The sequence below is a fragment of the Silurus meridionalis genome, chromosome 5 (genome assembly GCF_014805685.1).
Source record: "Silurus meridionalis isolate SWU-2019-XX chromosome 5, ASM1480568v1, whole genome shotgun sequence".
Lineage (NCBI taxonomy): Eukaryota > Metazoa > Chordata > Actinopteri > Siluriformes > Siluridae > Silurus > Silurus meridionalis.
In genome coordinates, this window is record NC_060888.1 from 28,254,269 (window position 1) to 28,269,268 (window position 15,000).

At 42.2% G+C, this 15,000-nt stretch overlaps 2 protein-coding genes across 9 annotated transcripts in view; one reads left to right on the forward strand and one right to left on the reverse strand.

The window, feature by feature from the left end:
• The first annotated feature begins 3,796 nt into the window (after positions 1 to 3,796).
• gabarapl2 (GABA(A) receptor-associated protein like 2) lies at positions 3,797 to 14,572 on the forward strand. 2 transcript variants are annotated; one of them, XM_046850571.1, is made up of 4 exons: positions 3,797 to 3,983; positions 8,910 to 8,965; positions 14,103 to 14,275; positions 14,454 to 14,572. In XM_046850571.1, the coding sequence occupies exons 1-4, from the start codon at positions 3,950 to 3,952 to the stop codon at positions 14,542 to 14,544; spliced, it is 354 nt and encodes a 117-aa protein (XP_046706527.1). In that variant the 5' UTR covers positions 3,797 to 3,949; the 3' UTR covers positions 14,545 to 14,572. The 2 variants fall into 2 exon arrangements, with proteins under 2 accessions (XP_046706527.1, XP_046706528.1); XM_046850572.1 differs by having other exon boundaries at positions 3,966 to 4,105.
• A 246-nt stretch (positions 14,573 to 14,818) lies between these two features.
• wwp2 (WW domain containing E3 ubiquitin protein ligase 2) overlaps positions 14,819 to 15,000 on the reverse strand; it is a 57,511-nt gene continuing 57,329 nt past the window's right edge. For all 7 annotated transcript variants that reach the window (XM_046850578.1, XM_046850576.1, XM_046850577.1 and 4 more), the window contains one exon: positions 14,819 to 15,000. This exon is cut by the window's right edge and continues 61 nt beyond it. The gene's annotated coding sequence lies outside the window, so the exon portion shown is untranslated.

Here is a 15,000-nt window from a genome sequence, read left to right on the forward strand (position 1 = left end):
CTGAGAAGATCATCGGTATCTCTCTCCCCTCTATCATGCACATTTACACAACACGCTGCATCCGCAAAGCACACAGCATTGTGGACGATCACACACACCCCTCACACACACTTTTTACACTCCTACCATTCCGAAGCATTCGGGCCGCCACAACAAGACTGTGCAACAGTTTCTTTCCACAAGCCATCAGGCTTCTCAATACACAGAAATGAAACGAAACTCTCACACACACACACACGCACACACGCACTCAAATGTGTGTAACGAACTGTAAAATTTTTCACTCATCTCATCTCAATCCATTCCACCACCGCTATTCTCGACTGTACCACACTCTGCTGTTTTTTTGCACATTTATCAGTATCACTGTATTATACTGTTTACATGCTGTTTTGTTGCACCTTCGACTGCTGCTGTATTTTTGTACTACATTGTTCTGTTTATAGTCACTTCTGGGGTATAGTTTTTACAGTCTTCTAGTACAGTACTGTATAATCAAGTATACAGTAGGTTTACTGGTCGGCGCTATATTGGGTTTTGTGTCTTGTCTTGTGTCGTCTGTCTGCACTGTCTGTCTGCACTGTTTGCACCAGGTTGCACTCGATGCACTTTATGTAGCTTGTGTTGTAGCTTTGTGTTGTTTTGTTTGTTGTTGTTTAGTGTAGCACCAGGGTTCTGGAGAAACGTTGTCTCGTTTTTACTGTGTACTGTGTACCACTGTGTATAGTAGAAATGACAATAAAAGCCTCTTGACTTGACTTGACATAGTGACTCTTAGTGGTTTATTCCTTCCACCAATTTTCCAGTTGATCATGACTCATGGGAATAGTATGTATCTATTTAAAACAATAATGGAAGTACGTGATCTGAGTGACGAGAGTAAGATTTAATATAACCTGTGAACATGATAAACAGATTATGAGATTGACATTAAGTGTTTCTCACACGTATATATTTATATTTACATGGACTTGAAATACTGGTGTACAGCACTGGGTTGGAAAAGGTGATGACAAAAGGGAAACTTTTACATCTTAGAAGAACAAGAAGAAAGAAGAACAGTTCAATAATTAAAATAATCCACGATAATCCAGGGCTAGTTGAAGGTTTTACAGCATGGCAGTGCTCGATGTAGAGGTGAAGAATGGCCCCAGATGAGAACATTAAAACTGTTTAGACCTCACCTCTAGCTATGGATTTTCACCTTATACCATGGACAGTTCCCAGCAGTGAGGATCCATCAGGGCCAGCAAAGCCTTCTCAGCTGCCTAAACTCTATCAGAATCACAAACTTACATTTTAATTTTTTTTGTCCATGAATAATGTGTTGTCATGGTCAAAAGAATCTGCCTTAAGGCGTTCAAAAGTCAGTGTTGTGGGCACTATATATATATATATATATATATATATATATATATATATATATATATATATATACACACACACACACACTCACCGGCCACTTTATTAGGTACACCTGTCCAACTGCTCGTTAATGCAAATTTCTAATCAGCAAATCACATGGCAGTAACTCAATGCATTTAGGCATGTAGATATGGTCAAGATTATCTGCTGCAGTTCAAACCGAGCATCAGAACGAGGAAGAAAGGTAATATAAGTGACTTTGAACGTGGCTGGTCTGTGTATTTCAGAAACTGCTGATCTACTGGGATTTTCACACACAACCATCTCTAGGGTTTACAGAGAATGGTCCGAAAAAGAGAAAATATCCAGTAAGCAGCAGTTCTGTGGGTGCAAATGCCTTGTTGATGCCAGAGGTCAGAGGAGAATGGCCAGACTGGTTCGAGCTGATAGAAAGGCAACAGTAACTAAAATAACCACTCGTTACAACCGAGGTATGCAGAAGAGCATCTCTGAATGCACAACACGTCCAACCTTGAAGCGGATGGGCTACAGCAGCAGAAGACCACACCGGGTGCCACTCCTGACAGCTAAGAACAGGAAACTGAGGCTACAATTCGCACAGGCTCACCAAAATTGGACAATAGAAGATTGGGAAAAACGTTGCCTGGTCTGATGAGTCTCGATTTCTGCTGGGACATTCGGATGGTAGGGTCAGAATTTGGCATCAACAACATGAAAGCATGGATCCATCCTGCCTTGTATCAACGATTCAGGCTGGTGGTGGTGGTGTCATGGTGTGGGGGATATTTTCTTGGCACACTTTGGGCCCATTAGTACCAACTGAGCATCATGTCAACGCCACAGCCTACCTGAGTATTGTTGCTGACCATGTCCATCCCTTTATGACCACAGTGTACCCATCTTCTGATGGCTACTTCCAGCAGGATAACGCACCATGTCATAAAGCACAAATCATCTCAGACTGGTTTCTTGAACATGACAATGAGTTCATTGTACTCAAATGGCCTCCACAGTCACCAGATCTCAATCCAATAGAACACCTTTGGGATGTGGTGGAACGGGAGATTCGCATCATGGATGTGCAGCCGACAAATCTGCAGCAACTGCATGATGCTATCATGTCAACATGGACAAAGTATCTCCATGTAGCTGTGATTGCTGCTCAGCAAGCTCATGGTGTTCTTTCATCAGATTTACTAGGTGTCACCTGAAATGGGTTCAAGGTCACAGGTGTGTCTTATCAAAAGTTCATTGGTGACAATTTTGCCTCCTTAATGTGCTTTAGAGCATCAGTTGTCTTGTGCAGAGGAAAGTGTGAGTCAATTTTAGTGCAGTTTAAGTGCAAATTAAGGTCCTACACTCATTACTCATCCCATCCATTCATTTATTTATTATTTATACTTAACCATATTACATTGTTTACATGCTGTTTTCTGCACCTCTGGACTGCTGCTGCTGTTTTCTGCACTGCATTGTGTTTGTTTATATTTACTCTCAGTTATGGTGTTTATAGTTTTCTACACAGTGCTGTATACTCAGAGTGTACAGTAGGTTTACTAGTCGGCACTGTCTTGTGTTGTGTATTGTCTGTCTGCTTGTCTGTCTGTCTGCTTGTCTGTCTGGCTGGCTGGCTGGCTGGCTGTACTGTTTTTCGTCTGCACTGCTTGCACTAGGTTGCACTTTATGCAAGAAAAGAACAGAAGAACAACAAGCAGAAAATACTTTCTTGGGCCGAGAAACACAAGGAATGGACATTAGATAAGTGGAAAACTGTCTTTTGCTCTGTAGTCCAAATCTTAGATTTGTGGTTCTAAGCAGACGAGGTGTGATGCTGCCGAGGTGTTTTGCTGGTGACACTGATGGTGATTTAGTCCAAGTTGAGGACCAGCATGGAGACCACAGCATTCTACAGCAACATGTCATCACATCTGCTTTACACTTAGTGTGAGCATCATTTAATTTCCAACAGAACAACAACCCCAAACACATCTCTAGGTTCTGGAAGAGCTATTTCTTCATGAAGGAGAGTGATGGAGCGCTGCATCAGATGACCTGGTTTCCACAATCTCCACATCTAAAACCAGCTGAGATAGACCAGAGTGAAGAAAAAGCAGCCAACAAGCACTCAACATCTCTGTTTACTCCTCAAAATTGTTGGAAAACCATTCAGGATATAAGGGTTCTTTTTAAGAGCTTTGTGTTAAAGACGTTTTGCCCTTCGACTGTAGGTAACCACACAGTTTCTTATATGCGTGTGTGTGGGTGTGTGTATAAAATAAACTTTTGACTTATTGATGTGTATTATTGTGTTCTCTCTCTCTCTCTCTCTCTCTGACCACTGACGAGGAAATGGAGTCGCCGGAATGACGTCATCGTAACGAAGGGGGTTGTCTGTGTTTCTGGTACGCATGCGCATTACAGACTGCTAGCCTAGCCAAGCTAATAACATCTGTGACGTTTTGGTTGAGACGTTGTTGTGTTTCGGTGTGTTTACTGAGATCTCCTGAGTTCCGGGTGAGAAGATCAGCGCGGCGCTGTGGAGGCTGTGGTGGAAACCGCCAACATGAAATGGATGTTTAAAGAAGATCATTCTCTCGGTAATGTGATGGATGTGACGCGGTTCCTCCTACCGAGATAACGGGAGTGAAAGATAAACAAACAGCGCGCGACAGACAGAGAACTTTCTAGATCCTGAATCCGAATAATAGTAGAATGACAGGTGTGTGTGTGTGTGTGTGTGTGTGTGTGTGTGTGTGTGTGTGTGTGTGTGTGTGTGTGTGTTGGGGGTATGAGCTGTGTGTGTGTGTGTGTGTGTGTGTGTGTGTGTGTTTTGTATGGGGGTGTGTGTGTGTGTGTGTTGGGGGTATGAGCTGTGGGGGTATGGGTTGTTTGTGTGTGTGTGTGTGTGTGTGTGTATATGGTATGGTGTTTTGTGTGGTGCTGGGGAGTGGTGGTGTGTATGGTATGTTTTGGTGTGTGGAATTGTGTGGTGTTCGTGCAGTATGGTGTGGTGGGTGGGTAGTGTGTGTGTGTGTATATGGTATGGTGTGGTTGGTATGGTGTGGTTGGTATGGTGTGGTTGGTATGGTGTGGTGGGTGGGTGGGGTGATAAGGTGTGGTGGGTGGGGGTGGTGAGGTGTGGTAGGTGGGGTGGTGTTTGTGTATGGTATGTTTTGGTGTGTGGAATTGTGTGGTGTTCGTGCAGTATGGTGTGGTGGGTGGTAGTGTGTGTGTGTGGGGATTGTGTGGTGGTGGGGTTATTGTTTTCTCTTTCTCTGTTTACAGAATTTATTCCAAATAATTAATTTGTGTAAAAAAAATAATAATAATAATAAGTGGTGTGTAACACTAGCATATTTATATATTTAACAATATCAACATGTCATTTATATAATCATGTAATAATAATAATAATAATAATAATATTATATATTTTTACTTATTTATATTCTGTTTTCTGTTTCCCAAATATTCAACCCCGTTTCCTATTTTGCCACCCCTAAAAACACCTCTAAAAACTACCCATTACTTCCACCCCTGATAAACTACCCTCACTTCCACCCCTGATACACTACCCCTCACTTCCTCCCTAAAAACACCCTTACTTCCTCCCTAAAAACTACCCATTACTTCCTCCCTGATAAACTACCCTCACTTCCACCCCTGATAAACTACCCTCACTTCCTCCCTAAAAACTACCCTTACTTCCTCCCTAAAAACTACCCTCACTTCCTCCCTGATAAACTACCCTCACTTCCACCCCTGATAAACTACCCCTCACTTCCTCCCCTAAAAAACTACCCCTTACTTCCTCCCCTGATAAACTACCCCTCACTTCCACCCCTGATAAACTACCCTCACTTCCTCCCCGATAAACTACCCCTCACTTCCTCCCTAAAACTACCCTCACTTCCTCCCTAAAACTACCCATTACTTCCACCCCTGATAAACTACCCTCACTTCCACCCCTGATAAACTACCCTCACTTCCTCCCCAAAACTACCCCTTACTTCCTCCCTGATAAACTACCCTCACTTCCACCCCTGATACACTACCCCTCACTTCCTCCCCGATAAACTACCCTCACTTCCTCCCTGATAAACTACCCCTTACTTCCTCCCTAAAACTACCCATTACTTCCTCCCTGATAAACTACCCTCACTTCCTCCCCAAAACTACCCTCACTTCCTCCCTAAAAACTACCCCTTACTTCCTCCCTAAAAACTACCCATTACTTCCTCCTGATAAACTACCCCTCACTTCCACCCCTGATAAACTACCCCTCACTTCCTCCCTGATAAACTACCCCTTACTTCCTCCCTAAAAACTACCCTCACTTCCACCCCTGATAAACTACCCTCACTTCCACCCCTGATAAACTACCCTCACTTCCTCCCTAAAAACTACCCCTTACTTCCTCCCTGATAAACTACCCTCACTTCCACCCCTGATAAACTACCCTCACTTCCTCCCTAAAACTACCCCTTACTTCCTCCCTGATAAACTACCTCACTTCCTCCTGATAAACTACCCTCACTTCCTCCCTAAAACCACCCTTACTTCCTCCCTGATAAACTACCCTCACTTCCTCCCTAAAAACACCCTTACTTCCTCCCTGATAAACTACCCCTCACTTCCTCCCTAAAACTACCCCTTACTTCCACCCCTGATAAACTACCCCTCACTTCCTCCCTAAAACTACCCCTTACTTCCACCCCTGATAAACTACCCTCACTTCCACCCCTGATAAACTACCCCTCACTTCCTCCCTAAAACTACCCCTTACTTCCTCCCCAAAACTACCCATTACTTCCTCCTGATAAACTACCCTCACTTCCTCCCCTAAAACTACCCCTTACTTCCTCCCTAAAACTACCCATTACTTCCTCCTGATAAACTACCCTCACTTCCACCCCTGATAAACTACCCCTTACTTCCTCCCTAAAACTACCCCTTACTTCCTCCCTGATAAACTACCCTCACTTCCTCCCTAAAACTACCCCTTACTTCCTCCCTAAAACTACCCATTACTTCCTCCCTGATAAACTACCCTCACTTCCTCCCTGATAAACTACCCTCACTTCCTCCCTAAAACTACCCCTTACTTCCTCCCTAAAACTACCCCTCACTTCCACCCCTGATAAACTACCCCTTACTTCCACCCCTGATAAACTACCCTCACTTCCTCCCTGATAAACTACCCCTCACTTTCACCCCTGATAAACTACCCCTCACTTTCACCCCTGATAAACTACCCCTCACTTCCTCCCTAAAACTACCCCTTACTTCCTCCCTAAAACTACCCCTCACTTCCACCCCTGATAAACCACCTCACTTCCTCCCTGATAAACCACCTCACTTCCTCCCTAAAACCACCCTTACTTCCTCCCTGATAAACTACCCTCACTTCCTCCCCTAAAAAACTACCCCTTACTTCCACCCCTGATAAACCACCTCTTGCTTACACCATAAAACTCATGCTTTCACTTCCATCCCGATTTCCACCCGTTTCTAATTTTTCCTAAATATTCCCCTCTGAAGCCCACCCTATCCCCCCACCCTATCCTCCCACCAACAGTATTTCCCCCCGGCTTTGCCCCCGAGTGCCCCTTCACACAGCAGGAGATATGAATGTATTGATCAGGTCTGAGTGCTGAGTGTGGAGTTGAATAATGCAGTGTTTTAGTGCTGTAATGGACACACACAGGAGAAGACAGGAGAACTATTAAAGTCATGAGTCAACAAAAACCAAACAGGACGTGATGTGCAGAAAGAGGGAAAAAATCAACAGCGACGTCTCTGCAGGTTACGAGTGTTTATAGCTGCTATAACGAGAAAAATAAATGGATTCACTTTACAGATCAGTTCCTGTTCTCATTTACGTTATAGCAGCTATAAACACTCGTACCTTCACCGTCTCTCCACTCTAGCACTGGAGACTAATTACATGATGAGCTGTTACTATGGAAGCGCCATTATATCAGAACGAGTGAATCAGGGATGCAGCTATCCATTATTTCAGTCATCGAGTATTCTACCGATTATTCCATCGAGTAATAGTTTATGTGTCTTAAAAAGCAATAGTAAATATACAGGAGAAAATAAGACGGGTTTTTTTAAATCAACGTCATTTGTTGTTCTTAAAAAAATGAACCTTTTTATTGCTGAAATTCAATCTGTGAAAACTGTATTACATCAAAATACAAATATATACATAAAATCTATTTCAAATTACTTTAAAAAGTTAAACACACTGTACTGTGTTTTCTTTATGTTTAAGTTTGAAATGAACCCAAACTGTTTCCTCTCCATTCCCTCCATTTTTAATTCTGCAGCGTCTCCGGTGGTACCTGTCCACGGCTTTCATTTATAAACCTGATTACATAATTCACAGCCTTTGTGTGGAAAGTGGCGTCCGCATGTTTCCAGCCCTGTTTTGTGCATACACCACGTTTATAAATGACTCCCAGAGCCGCTCCGGTGTTTAGAGGGTGGTGCATCAGTAATAATAGTCCGTGGGGAAACAAAGTGCTCCGTGTGGAGTTTAATGGACTACTGTATTTTTCGGACTATAAGCCGCTACTTTTTTCCCACGTTCTTAAACAATGAAGCGGCTAATTTATGAATTTTTCCTGTGTTTTTCCCGGTTTCACAAACTTCAAGCCAAAAAACTGAACCCCATAACATTAGTCTAATGAAATTTCCGAACGGAAACGGAAAAACGCACCTCACCTGTGTTCTGAGCTGCACGGCATCGGGAGAAAAACATCCATTGGGTGATTTTTAAACGCACGACGATGCCAAAAGATAAACACCAGAGAGAAATAGTTGTGAAAGGAAGGATGAAGACAGTGAACAATGACTTTCTTAGTCGGCTACTGTTTAGATACAAGCCGTTGTAACGTGTTGAGTCTGGGTGAAGGGAGAGCTCGCTAACTCCAGTTACAACAGAAATCATATAAACACAGACAGGTTTCCAAAACTCGTGCTTTTTTATTTTTTTTGGCAACAGCGTTACGGGTTAGTCAAAGAAACTTAGAACTGAGCATCAGAAAATAATAAAGACATATTCCTCAGTCTTGCACACATGCAGTAATAGCGGAAAAATGCAGTGGCAGGCTTTTCCCAAAATACCGCTCTGCTCCTAAAGGAAGCGCAACATATTTCACCCGTTACATGGTGTAACAGACACTGTCTTTCATTAAAGCCTGTGTAAAGTTCATTAGTTTCAGTGTAGACACCTGAGGCTTATAGACAGGTGCGGCTTATTTATGTTCAAAATAAAAATCACTGTAAAATTCAGTGGGTGCGGCTTAAATTTGGGTGCACTTTATAGTCCGGGAATTACGGTAAATCAAGCATTGAGGCAAATAATTAGCTTTTTTGTATTTGAGTTACTCGAGGAATCATTTCAACCCTAGAGAGAATAAATCAACACCTTCTGACCAATCAGGATCCTGATCTCATGGTGATGTCAGACTGTCTGTTATGGCTCTGATTGTTCTGATGTTTTCCTTCTGCAGAGCACCGGTGTGTGGAGTCGGCCAAGATCCGAAACAAATACCCCGACAGGGTTCCCGTGAGTTTCACACCCACACACCCACACACACACACACACACACACACACACAGGTAAAATCTCGTTAGCACTTACACCAGTGTAACTGCTTGTGTGAATACGAGTCTTTGACAGGATCTTGTCTCACAACCGACTCATTCTTTCACCATCCTGATATTCAGCTTATTAGGAAACATCATAATTTCCAAGAAATGAAATAATGAAAAAGAAATAAAACTGAGCAGTAGGATATATTGTAACAGAACTGGCAGTGTAGCATTTCTGACAATTATATTATAAACCAACATTATCAACACAACACCTGCTGAAGGTAATGTTCTCATCAACATCAAACATCTGAGCTGTATTGAGTATTTTAGAAACTTTTGATCTCTCCTAATTTTTTTCCCTACAACAGTCTGAATAGTGACTCACGCTGGTGCGAAAAACAAAAACCATTGAGCGAGTGTCAGTTCTGCAGACAGAAACACAATTTACTGTGTGCAGAAAAGCATCTCAATCAACATCTCAGTTTTCAGGCAGATGGGCTCCAGCAGCAGATGATCACTAGGTCACGAGGCCGCTCTAAACTGTTTTATTACACAAACAATTCGATCGCCGTAGTTATGAATCATGTCAGTTTTTATCTGTTTATAGTTAAAGCTGCTGTTCTTTGTTTGGAAATAATCGCTCCTTTTTTTTTACGCTCTGCTGGAGTTAATAAGGAGGAAGCAAATCTCCCAGAGTGTCACGTTACAGAGAAAATTATAAAGCATGAGATGTAAGTGGTGTTTAAGTTCTGTTTACGGCTTCTGTTTTGGTCCGAGAGATCAGATGATAATCAAGTGCATTGTGTACGTCTTTCATCAAACTCATTCACGTGTTGGTGTAGTTTTTCCTGACGTCAGTAATCATACAGTTCTGTTCCATTAGGTACATTTTTGATGGGTGTGTCTGTGTTGTGTGTCTGTGTTGTGTGTCTGTGTTATGAGTCGGTCTCTATGTGTGTGTCTGTGTTTGTGTCTGTGTGTGAGTGTGTTTGTGTGTGAGTGTGTCTGTGTGTGTGTGTCTGTGTGTGTCTGTGTGTGTCTGTGTTGTGTGTCTGTCTCCATATCTGTGTGTGTGTGTGTCTGTGTCTGTGTGTGAGTGTGTCTGTGTGTGAGTGTGTCTGTGTGAGTGTGTCTGTGTGTGTGTCTGTGTGTGTGTGTCTGTCTGAGTTGTGTGTCTGTCTCTATATGTGTGTGTCTGTGTTGTGTGTCTGTCTCTATATGTGTGTGTGTCTGTGTTGTGTGTCTCTCTATATGTGTGTGTGTGTCTGTGTTGTGTGTCTGTCTCTATATGTGTGTGTGTCTGTGTTGTGTGTCTGTCTCTATATGTGTGTGTGTGTCTGTGTTGTGTGTCTGTCTCTATATCAATCCACATTTATTTGTTTAGCATTTCCAACAACAGATATTTTCTCAAAGCAGATATTTCATCACAATAATTAGATGAGGAATTTAAATTATTTCTTTATCATCAATTTGATTATCGCTATAATTGATCTCTAATAAAGGTCTGAGGTGACTGTGAAAACCTTGAGAGGAACCAGACTCACTCATCCTTAACAACGAACATTCCATCGTTGTTAAGGTTTTCACCTGTTTATATTAATCACAGGCCAAAATCCTCTTCATGGTTCTTGAGTTTAACCTCCACAGGAACCTCACAGATCTTTAGACTGTTAATGTGGAGAACATTCTCAGCAGCAGGAACAGCATCAGAATTTATCAGGCAGATCTGGAAAAAACTTTAGGAGCATTAGGACCTCAACAGAAAGAGAGAAGGAGAGTAAAGGGATGACAGAAATAAGGATTAAGAGAAGCCACAGCAGCAGAACTAAAATGGAGAAGCAGAAGAAAAAACAGACATGAGGATCTCTGGGATAAGAGACGACCCACCACACCACCATCAACAAGCCTGAGTGAACGTGTGAGAGTGAGGAGACGACAGCATACAAATATCCCAGTTCACAAAACACTCCATATCCATGATCCCTCCAGATTAAAAAAGAATAATAAAAAAAAGGGGGCCAAACACCGAGACTCTGACTTTCACAGTCGGAGGAAATCACAGCTATAACTCTATAATAAATGTGATTTTTTTTCACGGACACTGGTGGAATTCTGTGCCTTTAAGAAGACAAAAAAAATTTAAGACGGATCAATGGTAGGGAGGTGGGAGCTCAGTGGTTAAGGTATTGGGTTACTGATCAGAAGGTCGAAGGTTCAAGATTTCACCCCAAGAATTCCACCTATAAACATGCATCCAAATTTGGTGCAGATGTTGTTTAGGCCCTCAAAATCATTTTACCATATGACAGTTTTCCAGACGGTTCTTCGAGCTTCCATAGACGCAGGAAAACAGAATTATAGAAGAAATTGTCAGTAGGAGGCCAAAAGTGTAGGTGAAGCTACGGCATGCAGGTAGTTGGGTATTGTTTTCCCTGAGATCTGTATAGACAAAAGTTATTGTTATTATTATTATAACTTTTTTTTGTTGTTGTTTTTACGGTTTGTAAAATAGACAATTCACAACTAGTTTCAGTTCAGCAGAAAAGACAAACCCAACCCATGTGACTCAACACACAAGTTTAAACACAATAAAATTGGCTGTCATATAGCAATCAAAAGCCTCGCTGTCGTTGTGGTTGTAATAAAAACAAGATTAGATCAGGCAGGAGGAGTCACACAGCTGGAATGCCGTGTGGAATTTTTTCATTGTTTTTTTTTACGTGAAATGAGTGTCAGTCATTAAACAATGAATCTGACAGTGAACGAAAGAGAATGAAATGATGGTAAAGACAGAAAGTGTGGGGAAATAAAGACGTCCATCACCTCCTCTTGCTGGAACATGATACCTGAATGATTTTTCACAGAGAGGTCACAAAGGAAAGAAAAAAAACAAGCTTTCTTTTCATCATCACACAGGGAGAGGTTCCACTTCTCCTCCTCCTCCTCCAAATCCTCACCTCAGTAATTCAGGAACAAGCTGAAGTTCACTCAGTTCACCAAAGACTGTTGTACAGCAATAACGAAGATAAAAACACTTCAGACTTCTAATGCTGGTGCTTTACCTCCTTACAGGATGTGAAGATCCACGTTTTATTATCAAACACTGTGTTCTTTTACAAATACTGTAAAAGAACACAATAAAAACACTCATCATGTGGAACAGGAATGATTGACAGCAAGTTGTTCTTCTAGAAACTGAGAACCTTCTCTTTTACATTAATGTGAAATAAAATCGAACAGGTTGTTCCTCTTAGATACCATCACAGATCATTTTCTCAAGAGACGAGAACCCAGAATTCGAGTCGCGCCTTCACAGGAAATCAGAGCCATCACTTTAGCCAGAGGGATTGGAGAGCGATTTGAGTTTCACTCATGAGCTGAAAGTTCGGATCACGGTGGAATTCTCTGCCTGTAGGTTCTATATGAACGAGTGGGAAGCAGGGTGTTGAGATGATGTGAGAGAAATCTGGTGAAGACCAGACACTATATGTAGAAGTACCAAAAAAATCGCAAGTTGGCAGAAAATGTCATTCGTTGGAACCCCGTCTCGACTCTTCAGGCATGCTGCTGAATTTAAATAAGAATATCTGTGAGAGTGTGTTAGAGAAGAGAAGAAAAGAGTGCAGGCAGGGTGGAGTGGGTGGAGAAGAGTGATAGCAGGAGTGATTTGTGATAGAAGAGTATCTGTGAGAGTGAAAGGGAAGGTTTATAGGACTGTGGTGAGACCTGAGATGTTGTATGGATTAGAGACAGTGGCATTGAGTAAAAGACAGGAGGTGGAGCTGGAGGTAGCAGAGCTGAAGATGTTGAGATGTTCGTTGGGAGTGATGATGATGGACAGGATTAAAAATGAGTTTATTAGAGGGACAGCGCATGTTGGACATTTTGAAGACAAGGTGAGGGAGGTGAGATTGAGATGGTTTGGACATGTGCAGAGGAGGAACATGGGGTATATCAGTAGGAGAATGCTGAGGATGGAGACACCAGGAAGGAGGAAAAGAGGAAGACCAAGTAGGAGGTTTATGGATATGGTGAGGGAAGACATGCAGGTAGTTGGTGGACGGGGGGGTATGGAGACAGATGATCTGCTGTGGAGACCCTCACAAACTCGCCGTTTTATTCCTAATCAAAGAACATTACAGTCGAACATCGTTTCAGTTCTTTTTATTTGTAAAGTTAAAACATGAGGTGAGATCAGTACAGAACCTCACAGGAAGAAGACCGCGATCAGACGAGGAGTTCCAGCAGAGCAGGTGACCTGTAGGAGCGAGAGGAAATCCACATCAGTTCAAACAGTTTAATTTATTTGCATAAAGCAAACAAAAAGGAATGTGGTGACAGTCATTACTGTAATAAATATCATACCAAATTAATTCAGCAGGAATGTCGTGTGGAATTTCACCTTCTTCATCAATGAGTGATCACATTTGCACACCTGAGCAGGTGAGGGAAAACACGGCATTTTAATGGTGCTGGGGTTTGAACCCGAGACCTTCTGATCAGAAGTCTGACATCTTATTCACCGAGCTTCTATTTCCCATTAAACCGGCATGAGAACAGCAGGAAGTGATGTCATAAACATACCTTACAATCCTGTAGCACCTGAAGTGCACTGTGTGGGCAAAAGTATTGGGACACCTGATTTGTGACCCAGCCGTGTTAGAGCCAAACAATTGTAGGACGTCTTGAAACGCTCTGATTTTCTCTCATCTGAAATAATAAACATTCTATCAGAAGCATTAATCTGCATTTAATTAGCAAAATCTGAGGAAAAGATTTGTGAAATGTCTCTAATCCTGTTATTTCTTTATGTAAATATGATGTAATCTTTTAAATCCTGATGAATGAGTTTGCTGGAGTTCTTTGTAAATAGAGCTGACGTGGTGTGTAACTATCGTAGATACTTCATGGTTTCTACACTAAACATCAAATCAAATTCAGTCTCTGACCAACCTCTGACCTCATCAAGGAGCCTCCTGTGAGCCAGTAACTATGGCAACAATCGCTCGCTCTTCTCATCTCATATTATTATTTATAGTCTGGAGACTGTTCTGTGTTCTTGTAATGACCGTGTGTGTGTGTGTGTGTGTGTGTGTGTGTGTGTGTAGGTGATCGTGGAGAAGGTGTCGGGTTCTCAGATAGTGGACATTGATAAGCGTAAGTATTTGGTGCCATCGGACATCACTGTGGCTCAGTTCATGTGGATCATCAGGAAACGCATCCAACTGCCCTCCGAGAAAGCCATCTTCCTCTTCGTGGACAAAACGGTCCCACAGTCCAGGTGTGTGCTAGACTCGGACACGTCTCTGACTCGGACACGTCTCTGACTCAGACGTTTATATGACTGTAATCTACAAATGTTATGTAAACATGTCAAATTATTTTGAGCAGGAAACATTATAGTGCCAAACCACAAAGGTTCAACATTAGTGTGTGTGTGTGTGTGTGTGTGTGTATAGCCTGACCATGGGACAGCTGTACGAGAAGGAGAAGGACGAGGACGGATTCCTGTATGTGGCTTACAGTGGAGAGAACACGTTTGGATATTAAAGCCCTGCCCACTTTTTTGTTTTCTGAATGTGTGTGTGCGTGTGAGAGACTAATTAATAATAATAATGATGATGAATAACGTGTGTGTGTGGGGGGATGGAGGTATCGCTGTTGTATTATTTGTGTGTGTGTGTGTGTGTGTGTGTGTGTGTGGGGGTGGCATCGCTGCTGTTGTATTATTAGTGTATCTGATTGAGTGAGACATTAATGATGATGTATTCAGAGGTGCTGCCATGACGATCTACATTAATAATAATTAACGAGCGAATATTAATCACTTTTAGACATTTGATTTTATTGATCTCTGTATAAATCTATAAATATATCTGTATTTAAGAGCGTTATGTAAACGGTAAGGTAGCTGGAAGACCGAACCAATAAACACACACAAGAACAGAGACGGGCCTCAGAGTTTTCATCTGCCCAGACGGAGCTCGTAAAGAACACACACACACA